Raw genomic sequence first — 26,627 nt, 5'->3', positions numbered from 1 at the left:
GTAAAACTTAAAAAGTTTTCAAAAAGTTTTCTGAAACTTACCTTCTGAAACTTACCATACCGAATTTTTGTAAGACAAGATAGCCCTTACATATCACAAATCGCAATTTATGATTGAGCCTTTTTTGATAACATGAACCTAACTAGAGAAACGTGGATCAGTAGGTAAAATTTTTAATCCGCTGGAAATCTAGAACTTAAATTCCACTTTCAAAACTAGAAATTTTTCACGTTTTTTTTTTCGCATCATTTCCACGTTCGTATTTGGAGAGTGCTATTTACGTCACTTTCAGCAGATGAATTTCAGTTGACATCGAAATGTGCATATTTACCCAAGTGCATTCTAAAAGGCATCAATATCTATGAATTGGAATCAGATCTAAACTAGAATTTATTATTGGATATCATTCTGATTTTTTATCTCTATAAAATATTGAATACTAACCAATCATACTCCATCAAACTAACAACCCACTTATTTGTAAGTGTTGAAACTACTTGTAGTTTCAACACCAGAACAAACTGAATTAGTCTTAGAATACAGTTGTTCTCATTCTGGAACTAACTCGCATAAACCGGTGTACACTAGATCTATTGAGACTAGGAGATATAAGGGTAAGATTAAGATTGGTATTAGACAAAGAAGTTGCACGAATCTATCCGGTCGAAAATAAGATAGCGTGACGAGCAGACGGTGTACTTTATCTGAAGTTACTCTATGAGTATAACCAATAGGTCATAACTCATCTGGTGCAACCAAAAGTCTCAAACATACCTTAACTTACCTAGATTTAGACAAAAATTACACTAGAATTAGACAAATACAACATTTCAAATATGTTATTTGACAAAAATTTTGTAGATATGTCTCTACGCCTCAATAGATCAGATCCAATATTCCGAACAATACGAGAACTACCCTCTATTGGAAGAAGACATCGAACAAGAGACGACCTACGACTTGGAAGAAATCTACCAATCGATTTCATGTTTGTACGACAAAAAAGAGATCAAACTTTTGTATTTAGAATAATACCAGCAGTAAATTTAAACTTCCATTTACTGACATAAAAACTTGAAGAATCATCTTCAATAACATTTCATGGCGCTAAATAATAACCTACAATAACGATCGATAAAAACAAAACTAGTCGTTTTCCTTAAATCAGCTGTACATTAAATAACATCTTGAAAAAATATTTATTGAAAATAAAAAATATAAAAATTAGTTAGTGTAAATCATACATCGTTAGTATGTATAAATCATCCCTTCATCCCAGCTTCATCAACTAAAATATAACAGCAAATCTCAAAAACTAACAATCATCAAAACTAAAACTAACCTTTTTAACATAAACTTTTAGTGATAAACTATCAAGGCTTATCCTTGTTTTCTCTTAATTAATTTCATTTCGAATAACAGATCATCAAGGCTTCCCATGGATCTTTAAATTAAGTTTAACTATATCTAATATTCTGATTATCAATGCTTATCCTTGGATCAGACAGAACAATTTTGTTCTCCCCCTCCCATATTAATTACTGCCTAACGACCTCAAACGTCGATTCACTACCCAACCCTTATCAAAGACCCAGAAATAACAGAAATTTTTCAAATAGCTAACCATTCTAATTAGGATAAACAGTGAAGAACTTCGGTTACTCATCCTTCACTTGATTCCCCTCCTCTTGTTTGACCCAGGCTAAAACACTTAAACTTAGTAAGTCATAAAATAGTATCTAACGAACTACTTGCTTTCTAATTATACCTGAACCTTGTGGATCGATTTATTATTCTCCAATCTTGATCACAAATCACAACCCCTAAGTAAGATTAGATAAGTCTATCTTAACTTAGAATTATTCACGAGAAGTAAGAATCATTCTCACGAATTGATAAAAGCTTTTCTCTCCAACCCCACAAAAAGGACCCAAGTTAAGCTAATCACAAAAAATCGTAAGAACTAGCAGTTTAAGACATTAGAAATCACTAATTCCATTTTTGTATCCATCATCCTAAACCTTATGTCAAGAGACAATTTAGGAAACAAACAAACAATTATAAAACACAACTGTTTAATTAACGACGAAAGATACGGCCTCGTAATCACACCACACAGACAAACAATAGGATACATAAGAACAAAAAACAAACCCTAAGAAAAAAAATTATAAACAAGCAAAAACAAATAAAAGGAAACGATTTTCAAAACGAAGAAACGCAGTCTCAGAATCAGAAACAACCGCAATACAAGAACTTCACAATTCAAAAGACTCAATTTATTTAAAATAAAAAAAAACCATCAATTTGACGAGCAAAGTTATTTCACTGACTATGAAACCACGTCAAAAGCATCAATAAAAGGCAAGCGTAGAATAAAAAATTGTTACACAAACAAAACAATACGTTTGTACAATTGGAATCAACCAATAAGACATATTGAAAATTACACGCTAACAGTCATACAACACAAAAATGATTCAAAATGAAAATAACGTAGAAGATTCAGTACTCCCATTTTTAATACATCCATTAACTGAAGCTTGAGGACAGGTTCAATTTTGCCATAACCTATTCGCAATTTTATTCGAAAAAGGAGAAAGTCCATGCACAAAAGAATTTCCCGATGTAAAAATCAAAAGACAACCTTCTGACCACTATCTCAAAGATATATGTATTCTCACATCACAATATGGAATCTACACAATAAAAATCAAATCACCAAACGCATTTCATGATAAATATCTCATTCGAACGGATGACGTAGATATTGAATTTTCAAAAGTTTTAACACAATACATCAAAAGCATACAACATCAAAACTCACAAAGGGCAAACTCAATATTCACAAATGATGTTTTCTCACTTATCTATCTATAGTTATATATTTATATTAGAATTGAAAGAAGCTCAAAGCGATTCTTCAACTCAAACATCTCGACATACAACTGTACGACAAGAAATAAATATATATTTTCAAAATTCTTGAATGCAATCCGAGAAGATCTAGTTAGTAAGGACATAACACAACATGTTAAGCACGATTTACAAAAATTCTTAGCATGGTTCAAAATCGATTATTTTAGTCATAATATTGATCTTATTGCACAAGCAAGAAAAAATTTTAGACCACAAAATACAGATGACGAAATTGTATTAGCAGAACAATCAGATTATGTTTGGGACCCTGAATGGTTTCATGAATCATTTTTTTATATACCAACAGATATATCAAGACAAACAATTAGCACAACTTCTATTCACAAAAATTACGTTAGAGTATACCCACTTACAATTGACGCAACACTTTTAAACTATAATTCAATCTTCCCAGAAAGAACAGGAAACAATAGTTTAAATTCTACTTTCATAAATCATGAATGGAACAAGAAATTTTACACAACAAGATATATAAAGTCCATCACATTTTGTAAGCAAAGAAATAGTTGAAACAATAACAACAACAGAAGCACAACGAAGTATTTCACCAATTCAACCCAATTTTACAACTCCAAAACTAAAAAACCCAACGTTACAACAAAAAATTATACAATCCACAGTAAAACCCTCTGTTGCTCGAAAATAAGCACAAATGGATTACCCAACCTTTCGACCAGTTAAAAACCATCATATAAACAACAAAAATCACATAGAAAGAATTTTGCAGAACATAATTATAACTGTGTAAATAGATCAAAAACAACAAAAGCTTCTAATATGAGTACATCAAATTACTCATATTCACAAAGTCAAAATATACTACAACGACTTCAAATTCAGTTATTTTAATATTCAACCACGATCATCACAAGAACAAAGTGAAATTTATCCTTTTTCTCAACAAAATAATAAATAATACAAATAGATACCATACTAGAAATCAACTTCCTTATTATACAACTAATTATTTTCCATCAGATGATGAAGAATACTATTATCAAAATCATCCACAATTTCATTCAAGCCAAAGACCTTGTTCTTACAGTATTGACCAACCAGATATTTTCGAACCATACACACGAAATGAACAAATATGACAACCTAGAAATAACCCAACAACTTACAACAATAAAATTTTTCAACCACAAAACCCTGTCAAAACACAATCTTACCAACCAACTCAAATGCATAACGAAATCCCACTGCCATATTATTTACAACAACATGAAATAACAAAAAGTCAATTTAAATTTTTTTCTCAAATGCCAAATGCCGCAGAATCACTGCAAATGACTGTAGAACCATACCTAATGGCAGGATCATCAATATCATCAAATAAGCCACTAATGGTATATTCAGAGAAGTTTCCTGAATACTGAGTAGAAGATTACCCAAATGCAGTCACAGCAAATTTAAATTTAAATATAGTACCTGAAGCAGTAAACACGCCACGCCATCACAAATGGATACATAGACGCACAGCTTTAATCCAATCCACACTTGACGGCGCAGCCCAAAATTGGGTTTCAGTTTTACCTTCAGATATAAAATCAGATTGGACAAGATTCACACAAGAATTCTCAAAAATTTTGATTCTGAAAGAAACAAACAAAATCAAAGAGTTTTATCGTACACTGCCATATGAAACAATTAAACAACTTGCATTCAAATTTGAAACAATAGTCCGAAAAGCATACTCACTCAATAGCCATGAATATAAAAATACAAAGATGACAGAAACCTTAATGATAACTCTAACGCCTCAATTGCGAAAAATAGCAATAAAAAAGAGAACATCACACCCTTCCTCAAACCGTGAACCAGATTTGACTTTAGGAATCTAGTAGATAAACTAGAACAAGCAGAAATCACTATGAAGTTAGAAGAAACAGAAAATCTAAAGCTACAAGACGTCAATAACATCCAAACCACTACTTCACAGATAAACAATGTTCACGACTCCGATACAGAGTTATTTGAAAAAACCACAGAAATCTTAAACATCTACGAGAAAAACCCAAATTTTAAAGGTAAACCATCTTTCAAAAAATGGTGTAATTATCGCCAAAGATACGGACACAGCACTGCCAAATGCAGACAAAAACAACAAGATAATCAAAATGAACCACAAAAATATAGAGAACCAAATAAATCATTTCATCAGTACATGAAAAAAGATCAAGTTTTAACCAAAAAAAAACATTCATAGTAATAATTGTTCAGGAAAACCACTTTCAAAGAACTCCAGTTACTCTAGACAACAATCACCTTATAATCCGAATTATCGAGCACGATCACCAAATCAAAGAAATTCACGAAAGTTCTCACAAAACAGGTCTAGTAGATCAAACAGTCGAAATAGTCAATATCGAAATAACTATTCAAGATCAAATTCACACCAACCTAAATTTTCGTTTGATGCCAGTTCCCATTCAAATTCTAGCAATAGGAATTATTCATATAGTCGATCTAGAAACTCTTCATACAAAAGAAATAGAAATTATTCCAACAATAGAAAAAGAAACTTTTCAAATGATCGAAATCCTAGATATCAAAATAATAGATCACCTGATTATCTAACAACAGATCAAACTATCACAGATCAAAATATAACAACTATCAAAATAGATCACGTGATACTTCACAGAACAGAAATTCAAGTTATAACAATAGACAGAGAAACTTCTCTCAGTCACCACATAGGAATAACATACGTTATCAAAATTCACTACAAAATTATGGGAGTAGTAAATATAAACATCAGAGGCAAATAAATCAAGTACAAGCAACTGAAAAAACTCAACCAAACCCCCTGGTGTTGATAATATCGAAAGCACAGAATTGCAACTAAATCACAACAATTGTGAATCCACAGACAGTGAAAGTGACACAGACCATTCAATTTCAGTTAACATGATACATGTTGAAAATGACTACGAACCTATTGTATACGAACAACCAATATAATCCCATATCTATCAAAATCATGATCAATTTCTTTTAAATTACTATACAAGACCTATAAACACTAACAAAACAATAGAAAAATTAGTAGAAGAAATAACAGAAGATAAACCCACAGAATACTCAAGCACAAATGAAATTTATCAAAACATACCTAAACAACCAAAAAAAAATCCGGACAATCCCACTTCTTTTAGAAAGTCCAAAAAGCAAAAAACTTCAACCACCAGACCTTGAAATGGATTTTTTAATAGATTCTGGAGCGGAATCAAATATCATCAACATTCCCACTTGGAATGAAATAAAAATTCAAAATCCAAAATAAATACAAAGAAAACTTTTTCAAAGAATGAACAAACAACCACCATTTTTCTCAAAATTTAACCCTAAATACAATCAGGAACGGAAACACCTGAAACCACTAGCAGGTTATATTCATAACTTTTCAATCAAACAAGTTCACCAATATGATAAAGAACAAAACAATCAATATCTCTATATGTCTGACCTTGAATTCAGACCAATTCATAAATTTTTCCGGGTAACAACTTCATCTATCAAATACAGGAAAGACTCAAACTCAGACATGATTTCTGTACATGTATAAAATAATTAGGTTTTTGTGAAACCAACAATTTCTTTCACAAAGGATATAGCGTATAAAGTAAATAATATTTTACAACTATTAGATATATGTTAATCAACAATTCTTGAAAAAGAATTATCGCTTGATAATATTTTAAGTAAGGAAAAACGAAACACAGATTAATTCACAAAAACACCCTAATTTAAACCAACATTTCAAATATCAAAATACACGGAGGAACAACAAAAATTTTTCACAATGTTCAATTTTCAACACTCTCAGATAACACAACAAGAGTTTGAACAATTAGCTGACCTACTATTGAAATACCCGAAAGTTTACGCAACATTTTAATTTGATGTTGGAAAAATAAATTCATCAATAAATTTACCTCTAAAACCTGATGCAGTTTTCAAAAAATAACGATCAAGTTAAGTCCCAATTCACTTACAAGACAAAGTTAACCGATTACTTGAAATGCTAGAGCAATATGAAATCATCTCTCAAGTAAATAAAGAAGAACAGCCGAAAGATAACACATTCATAAACCGCGTTATCATTTTAGCAAAAGGAGAATCATTGAAAATAGTTCTAGATGCAAGATACCTCAATTCACTCATTGATGAATCTAAATGTAATTGGAATATCGATCCAATTCAAGTAATTCTCACAAAAATAAACAGTAAATTTTTCACAACAACAGATATGAATAGTGCATATAATCAAATGCCGTTAGACGAACAATCCAGACGATTAACACAATTCGTTATTGGATATCAACAATACGAATTTAACAGATTATTCTATGAAAATTCCATAGGACCAGCAGCATTTTCAGCATTCATGAGTAAAATTTCTGACCACTCATACTCAATAAAAACGCAATCTTATATTTAGACGATGTTTTTATGCAATCACAAGCAAAAGACGAAAAGTTCATTGTCTTAGAAAAAAATCATCAAATATTTTTACAAGAAAACATGAAAGCAGCCCCAGATAAATCACGCTTTTCTGTTTTTTTTCTGACACGTGTAAAATTTTTTGGACATATTATATAAAGAACACTATGACTCCATTAAAATCTCGCATAGATGCAATCCAAAAACTCCAACCACCTTCGAATAAGAAGAAAATACAAGAATTTCTTGGAACGTTAAAAATCTTAAGTAAATACGTATACAAAATGCAGCTATACTTAAGACCATTTTACAACATCCTTAGTCAGCAGAACAATTTTGAATGGACAACAGAATATCAGAAACGATTTGAAGAAATAAAAACTCTTCCTACTGAACAATTATCAAACACAATTCCACATCCCGATCAGCCATTTTATGCTATGTGCGACGCCTCTAACTTTGGCATCGATGCAGCTTTATTACAATCTCATAACGGAACAAATAAAAAACATCTCATTTCAGCAAACTCAAGACTATTCACACAAGCTGAACTTAGACTCTCTACTCTTATGAGAGAATGCACAGACATAATATATACACTTACAGAATATGAATTTTAAATACTTGGATCTAAACATCCAACAGTTTTATTTACAGATCACAAACCAATAATCTTCCTTTTTACACAAAAATCAAACACAAACCATAGCGTTTATAGATTTCAACTAATTTTATAGAAGTTCCCAAACTTACATATAGTTTGGAAAGCAGGATAAAACCTCGCACTGCCCAATACTCGAAGTAGAAATGCATCACCTGAATTGTTAACGAGAAAAACAACAAGTCAAAATACTGCAAAATTTTAAGTTTCTCCTTGCACAAGATGAAAATTCACCAAGATTACAATGCAAAATGCAGTAAAAAATAACAACATTTTCCACTATATTTAGTTTGTCAAAGCAATCACTACGAAGTAACTCTTCTAGGAAACTCTACATTTAAACCGATACCATATTCTTCATGGAATAAAAACAACACACACCAAAAACCAATCAAAAAAAAATTATACAAAACAGATCTATTCCTTTTAATAGAAAAAAAAACCTAACTGATAATATAATTATCAGGCCCACCAAATAAGGACTCAAAATATACAATAAACCATGTTTTTAACCTCCATGACCCTCTAGATACAATAACTCTATCAAAAATAGAAATTGAAAACATTTTTCTCCCAATAACGGAAAAAATAACACTCGAGTTATTACAGAAACGTCAAAATCTTGACCCAGTCTTTGGACTATCAAAATCTTGGCTCAAATAAAAAACCAAGCCAATTGATGCCGATATCACCATTCTAGGAAATAAAACCCTTCCTAGATGTTTCAGAAGTTTTAATAATACCTCTATCAACGAAACTACAGATATTTTAGAATACGAAACATCTGATATAAAAGTACCCTGCCTACCTTTAAGTATGATGCTTATAGCTTTTCATATCTCTCACTCTTTACACACTAAAGGACACTCAGGATCAGAGAAACATACTCAAACTTCATTTTTTAATTTCATATATAATGGTCCTAGTCGATGCATTCACACACTACGTAGCACTTAACCCAGTACCCCCTTTTAATGCTTATTATGCATATACAACACTTTATGAACACTGGATAGCATAATTCGGTTTACCCGAAACCCTTGTTACAGACAAGGGCACCGAATTTATAAGCAACGAAATCATTACACTATGCCACTTATATAATGTTAAGCACAAACAACGTACATCTCATGCACCTTGGACTAATGGATTAGTCGAAGGCATGAACCGTTCATTACAAGAATATCTTAGATGTATCATTAACGGAAATGACACACGATATACTGAATTGTCAACAGTTGTAAAACTAGTCCCATTATCTTATAACCCACAAATCACAACAACTTTAGGACTATCACCCTATGAAATGGTTTTCAATCAAAAACCACGGAAACCAATAATGTTCACAGCAAAATCTTCAAAAAATACACAAGGTTATTGTCAACTCACTAAAGAATCAATATGTTATAATCTACCACTACATACCCACGATGAAGATCACTTTTATCACCCACAAATTTTAAAAATAAGCTTCCGGTACAGACACCGAATGGATTTTAAACAGAGATAAAAAACAGAATGAAATCTATCAAAAGTAACAAAAAATTATTACAAAGACAAAATACTAATTCCCAAATAAATTCTCGATTTACACCAGCTACAAACTTAAAAATCGGAACATACGTTTTAATTCCAAAATTTACAAATTTCTGAAAAATACAACCACTCCAAAAAGGACCATATCAAATAATTGATAAACCTACTGATGTAACCTACAAACTTATAGAACTAAACAAAAAAGAAATTGTTCAACACCGAAACAATCTTTTACCTTATTATCCGAAAGAGTACGCTCTTCGTGAACTGACTCAATTATACTCCTTTACAGGACTTAAAGTTATTCAAAGTAACTCAGATCACGAACAAAATCAAAGCACTGATATGAATTCTATCCAAAAACTATTAGATAAAAATGAAAGAGAACTTCACAAACAAACATCAAAAGTTTTAGATAACAAAAAGATAACTCAAACAGGAAGACAAAATCGAAAATTAGAAGAAAAAATTCTACCACAAGATCAAAAAGAAAAATATCCACATAGACAATCATCGCGACTTCGAAATCAGCCACTAAAAGATTAAAAAACATTCATCCCACAATCTAAAATATTAAAGAAAGTTGAATTTCAGAAACCACTTTCAAGTTAATTAACATTTTCACCTGTCAACTTATAGACCTAAACAAAAAAGAAATTGTTCAACACCGAAACAATCTTGTACCTTGTTATCCGAAAGAGTACGCTCTTTTACTTTATTAACAAAAAGATAACTCAAACAGGAACAATCTTTTACGAGGTATAAGGCCGCTCGCCAGTGTGAACTCTTAAGTGTATTCGTAGACCACCTTCTTGGCTAAATTTCTTCTGGCATAACACACATATAAATGGTTTCTCTCCTGTGTGTGTTCGCATATGCCGTTCAAGATCACTTCTCTGGATGAATCTTTTCCTACTATCATCGCATGCGAACTGCTTTTCTTCTATGTGGATTCTTCTATGCTTACGGAGAGTGCTATTTACGTTCATATCAGCAGATGAATTTCAAATTTCAATTGAACTCAAAAAGTGCATCAATATTTTACTGCTTTTCCTGAAAAAAAAATCAGCAAGAGCTATATAAGAGTCTTCACTACGTTCATTACTCTTAATAATGTACTGTTTCCGTATACTGAACAGCTGAGGTTGAGTGATTTTTTTTCGGACAAGTGAACAATCAATCAATTCTACACCTGCTGGTGTTATTGGTATTGTAGTATAATTACATAAAATAACGCTGTTTTTTGCAGGCGTTGCCTAACTACTACTAGCAGTAATTTTTACCCTTTGCTTTTATAGCGGTTTGCATAATGGAATGGGGAACATTCAGGTCGTTTTCTATGCATTGTCAATGCAAGACCGGCCAACCTTTGGTGTTTTGAGTAACCAAGGTCTGTGCCACTTGTGTTCGGTTGCAACTACAACCGAAAATTTTTCAGAAACTAAATTTAGAAAGAAAAAATCAAAATTTTTGGTTTATGGAAAAACACACTATCATAGAATTTTCATATATGGAAAAATGCTTATCATAGAGTTTTCATACAATTTTCTGTACGTATGGAATTGCATGAAATTGTATGACAAGAAGTTTCTCATATATGGAAATTATATGATAAGAAGTTTTGGTCAACCCGGGCAAAGAGTTGTGGCCCGGTTGTACGATACTGGCAAAACAATCAAAATGGTACCCTTCTTACCTTATACCCGTACCATTTTAACTCGTTGTACGACATGGCGCAGCAAGCAGGTGATCAAAATAACCCTCTGAATATACCACCCTTCTGGCACAAACATACCACGGAGCCACCAGTCGAATGAGACAAAATGGTGTTGGGATTACAAATGGCTACATTTGTCACGGAGAACACAGTTTTGAACATCCTGCGCAGAAAAATGCCAACTACAGTCTCAATATCTGCAAAACCAGGAAAAAAGTACATAGCAAAACTAGCCCTAAAAAACTTGACGGAGAAATTCGGAACCAAAAGAAAAAGAACTGGAGAAAGCGAATGCAAAAGGAGTAATGCGTGGCTCCATCCCGTGGGATGAAGCAGGCATAAAGGCAAAAAGTTATTAGTATTTATTCTTATTTAATTTGAATTGTTGCATTCAGCGGAAAGCGTTTTTTTGTTTCTGATCGGCTTAAGACGCTTTGTCTATTGTTAAAATTATGCATAATTTACAATCGGTGAGTAAAATCCAAGCAAAATGTTTTCAGCGCTAATTGTTAGAAGCTGAGAGAATATATCACATCCTCGTTTAGGAGATAGTTCTTAGTTCCTTTTAATTTTTTAATAATTTTTTAATTCAGTTTTTTGTAAAAAAGTATTTTTCTACTAACCTATGGTTATTTATTACCCAGAGTTACTGAGTTTAAAAAAATGATTTTATATTAAAAAACGTAAACTTTTTTTGTTTATCGAAAACTATAGTTCTTAAATTATTTTAGCGAATGTTCATTCTAGTTTTTCAATTTATTGTCTGATTCAAAACTTTTTGCAGAGGCGGATACCCTGAAAACATCATAATCACCATATTTTTTCCCAAAATAATCTCCCCGAAACCCGCTCCGGCTTTTTTGACTACATAGACAAAAATAAAAATAACTATAAAAAGAGAAAATTTAAAGCAAAAATGAAAAACGTTGAAAATCGGTACACTTTTTTTCAGTATTTCTACTTTGATTTGTGCGACCAGAACTTTCTGCACTTTATGTAAATACAGCTACCAACTACCCTTGTTTTGTGCTATGTGATGGTCCGTGTCGAGATGCTCACTTGATGTTTCGACCATCTCGACCAAAATTCGGTATGTTTCGACCATATCGACTAAAATTCAGTATGTTTCGAACGTCTTGACCAACTTAAGGTATTTTTCTACCGTGCTCGACCGAAAAAAATGTGCTCGATCATGCTTGACCCAGGAAAGATTTGTTTCGACTGTGCTCGACCGTGCTCGACCCAAGTTAGATATGTTTCGACCGTGCTGTGTTCGGTCCAAGGTATTTATGTTTTGACCGTCTCGGTTAAATTCCGGGTGTTTCGAAATTCTCAAACAAAGTTCGGTTGGTTTCGATTGTCTCGAAAAAAATTGTCGTTCTCTTATTCTCTCGAAATTGAGTTTACCACGGTTGGTTTTTCTAGCTGGTATCAATCAATCAAAAAATCCGTTAAAATTAGGATCTCAAAATTCCACAAGAGTCAGCGTGGTTTTAAAATCAAATTACTGTGGTTTTCATCCAGCTCGAACAACCCATTGTTTCGATCTTGGGAAATTTTGCCAAGATCATGACTAATCTTGGTTTACTCCTATAACATGGCTAACTTGCTAGCATGCCACCTTCTAAAATCTTGTCAAGATATCAATATCAGGTATATGCTGGCCAGAGAGTGTTCATTGTTACGACCATTGAAAGAGGGGAGGAAGTTTGAATTCAGGAGTGTTTTAGTTTTTTTTCTTTTAGTTTTCTACGCAAAATCAGCTACCAAAATAATCATCGAACAGGGCTGAGTAAAATTTCATATTAAAGCCCTTTCAGTCGTGATTTGAACGACATATAAAAGTTTCAAAAAAATTTAATTCAATGTTGAGAAAAACTGGTTTGAAATATATGATTTTTGGTCTACTTCGAGGTAATTTGTTAGGTAGCTACTAATTGCAATAGTTTATTCAAGCTTAATTTAAGCCATGAAAACTTAGTTTTACTCAAGTAAAGGTAGTTTTTGGAGTTTTTTAGCTCAATTTTGCAAATCAAAAACTTGAAAATTCTAAAAAAAAAACGGCGGTTTTTTAGGATTTGTCGTAATGGAATTAAACTCACATTCATAGAAGTCACGTGCAGCTAGCGAGAATATGACTTCCATCGATCTTAGAAGAGTTCCTACTTTGCTTCTTTCCTCGTAATTATTTTGCAATTTTGGATCCAAAAAATCTTTCAACGTGCATTCCAATCTCTGCAGTTCTCCGTAGAACAAGTTTGCGTTTTTGGCTTCTCTGCTTATTTCAATCTGGTGCATTTTTGCAGCGAGAAAATTGTTTTCTACATGACCATCGAGAGCAGCTATGTAAATGAACGGTACAATGTACTTTCGGTTGTTAAAAGGCATTTTTTCAAGAGCTTCATTCCTGATATACTCGCCCGGTGAGTTATGCCAAATAAATTTGTTCCACTCTTCTTGATTTATTTTTTTGACAAATATCACTACTTTCAGGTATCTTTTGTAAAAATTCTTGATAAATTCAGGGTGCCTGGATTCTTGGATGTCCGCAGAAGTATGAGTCATCAGGCAGTGAATCAGCTGAAGTGCGAACGGCACAAGTGTATTGAATGCTTGTTTCAACTTCCGCAACTCAGGTCCTTCCAGTTCCTAGAAAATGAACAAAATATGAATATTCTAAACATCGAAATAATTTTTTGCAGGTATGTTTTCAGACATTTGAACATCAGGCACCAAGTTTCTCGCCATTGAGACAAATATGCTATAGTTCTTTACCACTTTAGTTGAAACATTTAAAATTGACAAATAGTTTTCAACGAAACCTAAAAGCATGACATCTCACTAAGTATAAAAATAATCGGTTTTGGTTTTCCTAAAAAAATTATTACAATCACTGTTTAGATTTTTTTGGGTCAGAGGGAAGTTTTCAGTTAGACACACAGGGGCGGATTTGGGGTGGGGGACGCCTCCTTCTTCAGGGATCCGACCCCTCCCGACCCAAAAGGTCCCCCTTGTACTATTTTGAGAAATCCATTTTTGGTTATAGACCCTAAAAATGTTCTAAAGGCGCCTCTCGCCAATATATACTAATTTTGAATGGGGAGCGCGCGCCAAAAAAAGCGCATTTTTTTTGTCAAAATTTTTCAAAAAAGAGCCTAAAATGCTTTTTGGCCTGTTTTTTCAAAGTTTTGCCTGCGGTAAAGAGGGTTTTTTAATGCTGTGGGAGAGCTCTGAAAATCAATTTGATCAATGTAAGAAAAATGTTGACAAAATTTCAACATTTTTTTGAAAGTCCGCCATCCGCCCTCGAGAAAGTCCTAGATCCGCCCCTGTGATATAAAAAACACTGTCGTTAATTCATTTTTTGCATTTTGAATTAATCAATTGCTATGTATCTATAGTCTGCGTAAAAGAATCAATTATTTTGAAAAAAAAAACCGATTATATTGGATTTAAATTACGAGATCAGACTGTACACGGGATTTGCTCACAGCTTGGTGTCTGCAGGTCACTGGATTTCGAAAGCAAGTCTTTAATCATAGTCCAAATTGTAAGAAGTGTCCACCTACAAAATTTCAGTGGATTCCGCGCACAATTATTTGTAATGTGAATTTTGTCGGCACATTACTTTTGTTGGGAGCTCCGCAGCGAGCGAATATAGCTATATAATCCTGATTGCGCAATAGAATTTGTGGATTCAGCTTACAATTCCACGACAGCCTAACTTTACTAAACACATATATTATTATTGTTCCAGCTTTTGTAACGTAAGTAACGGAATATTTGAGCTCGGGGTGGATTTTTTTCTTCTTCAGACAAATTTCGACTTTTTAACTTTTTAAATCTTTCTTTTTAACAAATTTCGACTTTTTAACCATTTTTGACAAAACTTTTTTTAAAATCAAATTAAAATTTTTGTTGCCCTAAGCTTAAATTTGAAAAGATATTTCACTTGTGATCATTTTTCGTATTTTATGGGGCTTAAATATTGCCATTTTGGCCATTTTGGCCAATTTGAGACAATTAACGCGCGATATGTTTAGCACTATTAACGCGTAAGCGAGATTTAATCCGTCTTAAAAATTGTTCCAAATTGGTTCAAGGAAGATTATATGCCGTAATTGATTTGTTAATAGGAGCAAAATCTATCACTTTGTTTTTAATATGGCGTGTGGGGGATTAATTTCACAAAAAATCTGGAAAAAAAATTTAATTTTATTTTATTACATTTAACTTTTCCGTATTATTACTGCTGCATAGACATTAGAAGGCAGTCGAAACTTTCAGGGCTTCGCCCTGATACGGACAGTCTTGTTTGTATGTGGATTCCACAAACTACTCCGGAAGCCACAAAATTTGCTGCGGATTTAGTCAAATTGCCTGTTTTTGCAGCGATTTTGAGCAATACGGCGTTTTAGCTATTTGTCCGTGGAATCACAACAGCAGGGAAGATCAAAGAAAAAGAGCAATGTTACGGATTCCGCGACAATTATGTTTTTGTTGCAAAACCAGCTGAAATTCACAAAATACACGTAATTGTGGCCTCTTAATTAATAGATTTTTTTGTGGTTTATTGATTTATTGGTGTAAATTTGCAGCAATAAAGGATTATATTGACTAAAACTTGTTCAAACATTTTTAGTAAAAATTGATTTTTATCCGAGAAATCTTGGTGCGGTTATAGTTTGAAAATAAATAGCGTGAACCAATGATTCACTATCTTGGCTTATGAGGGTCAATCGACAAGTGTAGTAGGTTGAATATACCTGAAACCATTTTTATGCAGAAAAAAAAGGGCTGTGGTCTCTCCGCCCTCCAATTTTGATACCCTAATGACCCAAACATTTGATGTTATGTTAATTTGAGATGAGAGTGCGAGCCACAAAAAAAGACAGATTTTCAGCCAAAAGATGTTTAAAAACGGTCCTTCTTAGCTTTTTTCTCCAAACAGAGAAAAAAGCGGAGGAGATAATTTTGTCAAAATAGAGGATCTTATTAGTGTTTTACGGTAGCTCGGAAAATTCATTAGGCCGATGGAATTTTTTTTATTTTTCCTTTTTTTTCCTTAATTTATTATTCCTATTTTTCACGTTTGGTGTGATTTTTTACTCCCACTTTCAAAGAAAATGACGAAGTATTGGTGACTGCTTCTTCTTCAGTTCACTTCAGTTTTTTAGTTAATCGTCTTTGAACAGTATTTTTTCAACCATCTGAAAGACATTGTTGTCTTGAGCTCCAACTAGCATTATTTCCACCTGAGTTTCTTTTTGTAAAATTATCGTGTTTTGAAAATTGCTACTTTGCTACTGGCCATATTTTGCGCTCTTTCAACACGAGTTAGCGGCAATTTAGATAGTTCAAAATCAAATTGAGGCCCTTGTGTTCTTGTGTTGGTTTTTTAATGCAATACAAAACGCTGAAAACATCTTTTTGTATTTTACTCGGCTTATGGAGGGACAAAAAGAAGACAAAAAAGAAAAAAAACAACATATTGATGTAAAATCTAATTTATTCAACGAGCCATATTTGAATGGAGTCAAAAATCATGTGAAAAAACAGGCATCTTAAGTTCAATTTATAAAAATTTATGGCAGTTTGAAAACGCCAATTTGGTTATATTGGGACTTTTAACATGCGATATTTACTTAAATTTAGGCTCTTCTAATTTTATTTACATATACTTGTCTTCAGTTCACTTATACTGGTCTTCAGTTCTTGTTTGTTATTATACTCAGGGTAGACACCCAGTGGTCATATCTTTGACCTTTGTCTATCCTCTTCAGATGATTAATTGATGCTTTGTAGATTTTGTTCGCATGTTTGATTGTTAAATGTTTTTGTATGCATCATATCTGAAGAAATAAATTCTTTCTTTCTTTCTTTCTTACATAACCGGACTATTGTTGTTGTTGTTGTTGTTGTAGTGGATTTACAGCACAAGGCTGATGGGTGTTGCTCCCTTTCCGTTTTTATTAGAATATTGTCCACTTATTTCTGCATTGGTTGCAATCGCACGCAAGTTGCCAAGTGCAAATATTGTTTTCGTTGTACTTTTCATCCATGAAGTTCCACATCAGTTGTAGGATTCGGTTCTTGAGTCCAGTTTTGTTTGTGAAATCAACGTGTTTGTCAATTCTGTTTGCAATTCGACTGGTACGTATTGTGAATTCCCCTCGCGCATTCTCTGTTCTGATTTTGGCACTCTTGAAGACGTCCTTAGTTCTGAGATTTGTCTGCGGGCACTGTGATAGATGTGGAAACACATCAGTTCGTCCATCAAGGCTAGAGAGTAGCAGTAGGTCCTTGAGTTGTAAGTACATTGGTAGTGGGAGCACATTTAGTGCTCGCAGCTGGTTAACATAGTATGTATCCGGGCTTGTTACTGTCCATTTTATGACTTTCTTTTGGAAGCGCTCCAGGCGTACAAGATCTCCTCGGCTAAGATTTGTACATGAAAGTCCATATATCAGAATTGGAATAAGAAGAGACTTATATAGGCCTAATTTGACTAAAGGTAGTGTTTTATAAGCTATATTACGTCTAATCAAGTAAAATGATTTATTAGCTTTGGTCAGTCTCATATCAATATGTTTATTCCAGGATAATTTATAGTCCACTATAAATCCAAGATCTTTCGCTTCTGTAGAGGATTCAAGTTTTGATCCGGAAAGCTGCAGATCGTGTGCTCTGCCTCTGAACACCAGTTGTGAGCATTTATCGAGAGCCAGCGCCATCTTGTTCTCCTTGACCCAGTCATCAATGGACTTCAAGTCCTGTTGCACTTTGATTAGGTCTGTGTTGACTGTCAGAAGTTTCAGATCGTCAGCGTATATGTACGGGTCAGAGAATTTCAGTCGGTCCGGGAGGTCATTGATGAAAATGCAGAACAGAAGTGGGCCCAGGAGGGATCCCTGTGGGACACCACTCGTCACATCTAGAGTCACTGAAGAAGTTTTCCCAACTTTTACATATTGTTTTCGTCCATTTAGATAATCACAAAGAAATTCCAGCAGGCATCCTCCTACACCAATATTTGCGGTCTTTTTCAGCAATTCAAGATGCGGCACCTTGTCAAAAGCTTTTGAGAAGTCCATATAATAAGCGACAACGTCATCTGTTGGGTTCTCGTCTAGTGCTCTGTAAATTTTACTCAGGAATGATAGCATATTCGTGGCCACTGATTTCCCTTTGACGAAACCATGTTGATGTTTTGAAAGGACACGTTCAAAAAGCGAGTAGCGTGAGCGTAGATTTAATCGGGCTCAAAAATTTTCCGCTTTGATTTGAAGCAACGTATTTGAAGCTAATATAACGTTGGTAGATGCTAACTTTATTCTTTAGTACTTAAGATAGTGTGTGGGGGGTTTTTCAGCTTTTTTCACTGAAATTTTTAAATTTTTAACCTTGTTCAAAAGATGGCTTATTCCTGGGATTTTTAGAAGCGATTGGAACATTCAAGGGGTTGCCCTGATACGAGCAGTCTTGTTGTATTGATAAATTGTATTTAAACGTACTTTTTTGTGCTGATTGGCGTCGCTGACTTCAATCAAAAACATCCCACTTTTGGAGAATAAAGTCCAGTCTATTTCATAACGATGTCTTCTCCTTATGGACAAATACGAATGCAGCATCATTTCGTTGACCGAGTACACTAAAGTGCCGCTTATTTCAGCTGCCATCTGCACAATCACTTTTTTGTAGAAGTCTTCAACTTCCCCGCTTGTTTTTTGAACGATTTCTGAAGTGTAAGCTCCATGCTTATCTGATTCACGTGCTGCCAGTCTACGAATGAGGTTGTCGTCGTCCGGAATCGTGAATAGACTATTCTCGTCATCGGATACTTCTTTTCTAACTTCTTGAGCAATTTTTAGCTGGTCTTTGAAAAGATCCAGCTCTTCTCCGCTGACCTCAACCTTTGTACACTGCAAAGTCAACATGCAGTCATCTTTACTCTTACTAGCATTTATCAATGCTTTCAAAACTGCATCTAATCTTTCTTGTTCCGTACTTGTTGGCGTAATCGAAGCAGATAAAGTGTCGAGTTTTTGTATATGCCGGTAAACAAATCGCATTTTTAAGTTAATATTTCTTTCTTTCGCCCAAACTTTAACCTTTTCTGTGAAATTGTCGCGGCACTGTTGCGGCATTTTCTTTTCATAAATGGTAAAAATTGTCAAATATTTTTCCAATGATTTGAAAATTTTTGCAAAAATGGGCAGAAAACTTAAAAAATAGTCAACCGAGTCCGCGTCAGGCTCTCTTTGTATCACTTTGAACTTACAAAAATGTTTCTGTTTTTCACTGAAGAACAAATTCGTCACTGCAACTTCGTTATCGAAATTGTAGTCGCATTTTTTGTTCGGATCCAGAATCTCCCGCAGCTCATGCTTCGTAACAAGACCAGAAGCTGCGATTTCAGGGGCACCGATCGACGTGAACAAATGGCCTTTTGCTCCTAAATATTCAGCATGTCTTCGGATTTCTTTTTCAGCAGGAGATGGATCTTTGAGATGGGCTGTCCAGTCACCTTCCAACGACGAGGGAAAAGGGGCAGGGTGCACTTCTATTTTTCCACGATTCATCAAACTCCTTCGAATGGCGCGGAAATGATATTATTTCTCAGAAAAATTCAATTTTAAACCAGAAAAAAAAACAACGTATAACAGAAGCATGCACATTTTTTAAAACCGCGTGAATATACATTTACACAGTTACAAGAAATAAACAGTCAGAGCCACCGACAGTTAATGGATAAAAAACATGCGTCTAGTCCGATAAACGTCATAAATATGGTGATTTAGTTGTTTAGAATTTAGTTTCATTTATCAGTCATGCACCATACTACGTTTTAGCCAATCTGCACTTCTTTGCCTTTATTTGCCATAAATTATTTTTGCACCGAGACATTTTCTACTTTTCTATAATGAACCTGACCGATAGGTCTCTCTAACTGCACATCAAAACACGTATATACTGGACTAATATTTTGACTTCCAAAAAATCTGTTGTCGACTTTGTAACTAAAGGTTTTTGACAGAAATTTTCTGAGCCATCTGAATGATAGCGCTACCCGGAGGTCAATTGTAAAAAAATTCACCTCTGATCATTTTTCGTAGTTTGGCCAATTGGCGATTATTCACACACAATGTATTGCGTTCTTTTAACTCGCGTAAGCGATGGTTTGAATCATTCCAAACAGAATTGAGGCAAACACAAGGGGTCTGATGGTAAAATTTGGAAAAAATGCCCCAATAATGTCTGCTAAAAATGTCCAGCCCTCAATTAAAAAACAATTAATTGACACTAGAGAGCCGCGCTGGCAAACTGGAAACTACGCTGAGTTCTCAAAAAAAAACACGTACTGACAGAAATGTTTTGCAAGCGATTTTATTATGATAATTTAGAAAAAATTTGTTTCGAATCGAATCAAAACTAGTTTTGTGAGATACAAAAATCAATCGATTCAATTCCATTTTTCACATCATTTTTGATAAAGATGAGGCAACATTTGTAGATAGTAATTTGGTCAGCTTTACTAAAATTTTGATGGGTTTGGACAAAAAATCGAATTTATCTCTTCGGTAGAAACCCGTTCCGATCCATTCCTATTCAATTTAAGTTGGTAAATGGACTACAGTGAATCAAGCTTTTTCAATGTATATTTTCTGTACAAAAATTGATTTTTGTACAGAAAATATACATTGAAAAAGCTTGATTCACTGTAGTCCATTTACCAACTTAAATTGAATAGGAATGGATCGGAATGGGTTTCTACCGAAGAGATAAATTCGATTTTTTGTCCAAACCCATCAAAATTTTAGTAAAGCTGACCAAATTACTATCTACAAATGTTGCCTCATCTTTATCAAAAATGATGTGAAAAATGGAATTGAATCGATTGATTTTTGTATCTCACAAAACTAGTTTTGATTCGATTCGAAACAAATTTTTTCTAAATTATCATAATAAAATCGCTTGCAAAACATTTCTGTCAGTTCGTGTTTTTTTTGAGAACTCAGCGTAGCGAGCTTGAAGTAAACTTCGATTTTGACAAAATTGCGAAAGAAAAACGTGTTTTGCACACATGTAGTTTATAAAAATCCTGGCTGTTTTTACAAGTAGGACGAGAAGTTAATATTTATTTGGCGTTCCCTTGTTCGTCTTTTTATCCCGGTTTGGACATCTTGCAAAACGATGTTTGATTTTAGAACTTTTTGATAGTGGGATATTTATTTTTCGTTCAAATAAATTACAGAAACGAATTTTTTTGTTGTAGACAAATTTTGAGGCCAGTGTTTAAAAATAATCACATCAAATTCTTAATAAAAATAATCACAATAATAATCAAAATAATCACCATAGTAATCATAATAGTTGTGGGTTCTGTGACTCGCAGAGGATCTATGAAATCCTATCCAGCCTATCAAAGCATTCTCTAGTCTCCCCACATTCCAGGAGTTAATTTATTGACTAAAGCTCATTGTTTTCGACGCAGCGTCATTTTGTGCGTCTAGACCCTTCATGTGATACCACTATTGCAGCCCAAATTGGTCAGGCTGTGGTGGACCAAAAGCTAGAAGTCAAGTGATAGCTCGTCCTCACTACCTATCCTTGCCATTGCAGGGGATCAATTTAGCGATCTGACTATCACAAAGTGAACGCCATACCAATATGCTGAGTGCCTCTTAGTTATATAACAAGCTGAAATTTCCATTGTTTTGAAAAACCAAAAACTTGATGTCCCCCAAGTCTTGCAACGTATTCACTCATAATTTGGGTTTCAAAAATGGAACAAAAATTCAGTGACAAAAAACGGGTCTGCAATTTTTGGCTACTCCAGCATATTTGCTGCTGATGACAAGAGCAATGACCAAGGAAATTATTTCCATTTTCGCTATTATTATTTAGCCTAATTATGCCAATAGTTTTATTGTTTATGGCCTTTGAAATTAATTTCAAATCTTTTTCATAACAAATCCTGTCAATCCAAAATGCTGGTAAATTTTGATTCTTCTCCTTTCAGAAAAACTAGACTTCACGTTGAACGTTTCGGATCTTTCAAGCATGGCGGTCAATTAGTTTTGACACCTTTAAAAACAATAGTTTTTGACCACAATCGTCCTTGTTGGGGAATCCGGGTAAAATTCACAAAATACACAGTTTGGCCTCGTAATGGGCTTAAAATAGTCACTATTTAATAACTGGTTTAAGTGGTATCCTTGCTGTGGGAACAAATTAGCAAGTAACCCAAAGATTTTGTATGTATAGGTTCAAATTGTTTCTGCGGGAATCTGATGCGCTTCCTTTACTCTTTATGTAGCGAAGTAAAGAAGTTGTATGGTCTGGCCTCAGAAACTAAAATTTCCGTATAAATTTTTTCCAAAAAAGATTGGGATTGCTTGTGGTTGAACAGAATTTCTTTTTAAAATTGATGTTGTCGAGTTTCCCAACACGGAAAGAGACAAATTAGACAAATAAGGATTTCTCAACGACCAATTGAAGAGAAACTGCCATCGCCCAGTGTTAAACAAGTTTTCGAATGCAATTTTACAAGAATAATTCAATTGCTCAGTGAAAGGGCCCGGGTTGACCAAAGTTTCGGCCGTAAATGGAAAACTTCTAGGCAAGCAAATCAGTATAATTTCCTACCCTCCCTAGTAAATCATAAGAAAAGTCTGTAAAGAATTTTTTCCCATACTTAAAAAGTATTTGATTGAGAAACTTCGCATAAATCAAATAGCTTTAATTTGCTTCATAAACTTGTGATTCGGTAAAGTCCGATTTGTACCAGTGGTCATTTCTACCAAAATAAGGAATCAGTCGCGTTTGTACTAAATGAATAAACGATTTTTTGTGTACCAAAATAACATAACGCGATATACAGGGGCTCGAATAACTGAAACACTTAAAATTTGATAGTTGAGTTTACATAAAGATTACATAAAAGTATTATAACATTCTAGGAAAAGAGATCATTAGAGATAAAATATGATAAAAATTTCGTACCAGCCTAGGAAAAGTAGAAATGTGACTGATTTTTTAGTTTGGTACAAGTGGGCCTGATTATTTTTTGGTACAAACGCGACGCGACTGCTTTCGTGTTTTGGTTCTCCTGAATACCCATCGACCTAACGTAGAACCTTTCTGTATAAAATACGGATTTCAAATTTGCTCAAAATTAGAACAAACTATCAGCTGTTTGTCTAATTTACATTTAATTTCTGAAATTATGGTGACACTTGATCAATTAGTGAAAATGGTATACTATTTTTTTGGCTGCAATTCGGTGACCAGCAGTTTTCTGACATGTCTCAACTAACGGACAGTTTGGCAATTTGCAATGACCCTGTAATAGTGAAATGAGCGTCAGTGTTTCAGATTTTTCAATTTATCGAACTGAGGCGCGTGTCGAGGTTTGCGATTTATGTTTCGATCGACTCAACCAAAGTGGTATGTTTCGAACGTCTCGACCCAGGCTCGATATGTTTCGATGGAATTGACTCAAGCTGTCTATGTTTCGACTATTTTTGACCAAGGAAAAACATTCGATCGAGGAAAAACGTTTTGACCGAGTTCTATCGAAGAGTTTTTTCGACCGAGAAAAACTTCGACCACGAAAACTTGTTCGATTGTGTTTGACCGAGGAAATTTTTTAGTTGTATTGACCGTCAAATAGGCTTGGTACGCTAGAAACTTGATTATGTTGTAGTTTTGTGTTTTCGCGGTTACTATTTTGTCGTTGTCCCCAAAAAATTTTATATATATATTTTTCGGGACCATGTGCAGGCCTTCTGGTGGCGGTCCTGTTCAATGATCAGCATCTAACTCTGCTCTAGCTAACTGCACTTTAAAAATACATCCATGCTGGATTTTTTTGCTAATGCATCTGTTTTACAGTTTTGCAAGCGAAAAATTCTTTGCAACCACTGTGGATCCTATGATGTTGAAACCGGTGATTTTAAAAAAAAAAGGTAGGTTTGTAAGGTAGGTAGTAAGGTTAAAAAACATGCATCTTGCTAAACAGAACTAGCTAAGTGAAGAGCCGTTCAATGACTAAGAGAAAACTGAAAACTCAATTATGACTAATTGTGGCAAACAAACACAAATAACTTTTTGAATTAGAATTAGAATTACATATAGTATTACATGAGTTCATTTGAATCTTTATTATGATTCATAGTTTTCAAATGTGGATAAAAAGACTAAGCAAGATAATATAACTATCAGCTTTTATTTAAGGAAAGATGATCGGCCTGAAAAAAGCTCAGCTTTGATCATTTTTTGTTGCCGGAGAATGAAGTTACAGCTTTCGTCGTGAAAGAAAATTTGGAAAATTCCAATACTCAATTTTCTCAAAATTGGACTTTTATATTGTAAGAAATCGTTTTAGTTGAGTAAACAGAAAAATATAACATTCTAGTTTTGTCTCAAATTGAGGAATATACAATATATTGGTTCAAACTCGTTTGGTGAAGCGAACTCAATGGGTTCTAGACGATTCGCATGATTGTATATTGGTATCTTTTCACGCATCTTGCTGTGCACAAAGCATGCGGGTTGCCTTTATTTTTCGTACAGCCTGCGGCACATCCTCCATTTGAATTTTTTGCTAAATAAAAACGAAATTTCAATTGTTATAATTGTTTCAATAACCGGAGTAGTTGAAAATCTTCAGCTAGTTTCTTTTAGGACATCGAATGATTTACAGGGCGTTTCAAACCACGTTTGTGTTGAATTATCTCTTATTTTTTTGACACGAGAGATATTGAAACAGTAGCGGATTTAGATGGGGGCGGACGCCCCCCCCCCCTTCTTCATGGATTCGACCCCCTGCCGACCCAAAGGGTCCCTCCTTTGTACTATTTTGAGATATCCATATTTGGCTGACTGACTTTAAAATTTTTCTAAAAGCGTCTTCGGCGCCAATCTATACAATTTTGAGATAGGAGCGCGCGCCGAAAAAAAAACGATGTTTTGGTCGAAATTTTCCAAAAAGTGCCTAAAAACGCCTTTTTTGGTTTTTCTCAAAAATTTGTTGCAGCACAGAAAATTTGGTCAAATTAGTCTTTATAGTGGTTTGGGAGAGCTCAAAAATCAATTTGGTCGACCTGAAAAAATGGTCGACAAAGTTTTCAACAAAATTGGACAACCTGAAAATAAACTCACCTTGATTCCTAGTTAACTTTGAACCAACTGAATGTACTTGTTTTCAGGTTATAATCGGGGTTGACCTCCATAGACTAAAAACGCTTATCATACAATTCCATAAATTAAGCCTATGAAAAAATACTAATCATTCAAATTTCCTACATTTTTGCGAAAAAAATGGTGTCATCAAATTTTCGAAGAATTTTTTTCTCGTTTTAGCATAAAATTTGGTGTATCGTATCAAATAAAAAGGAAAAATTTTGGGTGAAAAAACGATAATAATACTATTTCCATATATGGAAATTGTATGAATAGCATTTTTTGATGGCGACAAGAAAATTTTGCGACAACAAAAGTAATTTTGAAATTGCCCCAAAACTTTTTTGTGTTTTTTTTTTGTCAATTGCAAATCGAGTGTTGTACTCAAACAAACTTTTTTCAATTTTTTTTGCGAGAAAAATTCAATTTTTTGTGTGCATAACGTAGTCTTGGATGACACCATTTTTTTCTTTTTGCCTAATAACTTTTTTCAAAAACACTTAAATCTCATATTGCTTTTTATGGCATGTTTTTTTGTCTTTAGAAATGTCTGATGAACTAAAAATTCACATTTGAAAAAATCATTTTTGAAAATTTTTGCCAAAAATTGAAAGTTTGATAATTTCGTTATACTACTTGTGAAAGACATATTTAATACAGTTCAGACCGTTACCAACGCATTTTTGATGCAAGACGGTCAAATGAAGACAACTCTACGTTTGAGTAACCAAGGTATTTGTCACTTGTGTTCGGTCACGAAAACAACCAAAAAATGAGAAAAAAAAATTAAAAATCAATATTTTCGTTTATGGAAAAATGCTAGTCATACAGTTTCTATTTAAGAAAAATCATTAATCATAGAGCTTTCATAGAGTTTTCGGTACTTATGGAATTGCATGAAAAGTGTATGAGTAGCTTTTTTCCATAGATGAAAATTGTATGATTGGAGTTTTTGGTAAACCCGGGAAATTTCGTTGCGAATTTTGTTAATTGAAACGCATAAGAGTTGGCAAGATTTTTTGCAACTTTTCTCAGAATCGTTTTTGGTCTAAAGTTAAACCATTTTGGGGTTTGTTTAGCTTTAGTCTCTCATCTTCAGGCTTCTTTGTTTTGGTCGATTGGTTTCAATCAACTCTG

The 26,627-nt window shown here is 33.8% G+C and overlaps 1 protein-coding gene across 1 annotated transcript in view; it reads right to left on the bottom strand.

The window, feature by feature from the left end:
- Positions 1–19,885, bottom strand: part of LOC134844926 (uncharacterized) — a 51,933-nt gene extending 32,048 nt beyond the window's left edge. The window contains exons 1-4 of the mRNA XM_063861752.1: positions 19,544–19,885; positions 18,818–19,225; positions 17,870–18,214; positions 13,406–13,952 (exon numbers count right to left, since the gene is read on the bottom strand). Coding sequence (XP_063717822.1) covers positions 13,406–13,952; positions 17,870–18,214; positions 18,818–19,225; positions 19,544–19,885 — 1,642 coding nt within the window. The remainder of the gene's footprint in view (positions 1–13,405; positions 13,953–17,869; positions 18,215–18,817; positions 19,226–19,543) is intronic.
- Between the last annotated feature and the right edge of the window lie 6,742 nt (positions 19,886–26,627).

The sequence above is a fragment of the Symsagittifera roscoffensis genome, chromosome 4, assembly GCF_963678635.1.
Source record: "Symsagittifera roscoffensis chromosome 4, txSymRosc1.1, whole genome shotgun sequence".
NCBI classification, from domain to species: domain Eukaryota; kingdom Metazoa; phylum Xenacoelomorpha; order Acoela; family Convolutidae; genus Symsagittifera; species Symsagittifera roscoffensis.
Note: the sequence above shows the minus strand (reverse complement) of the source record. Positions and strands in the feature narration are given on the sequence as shown.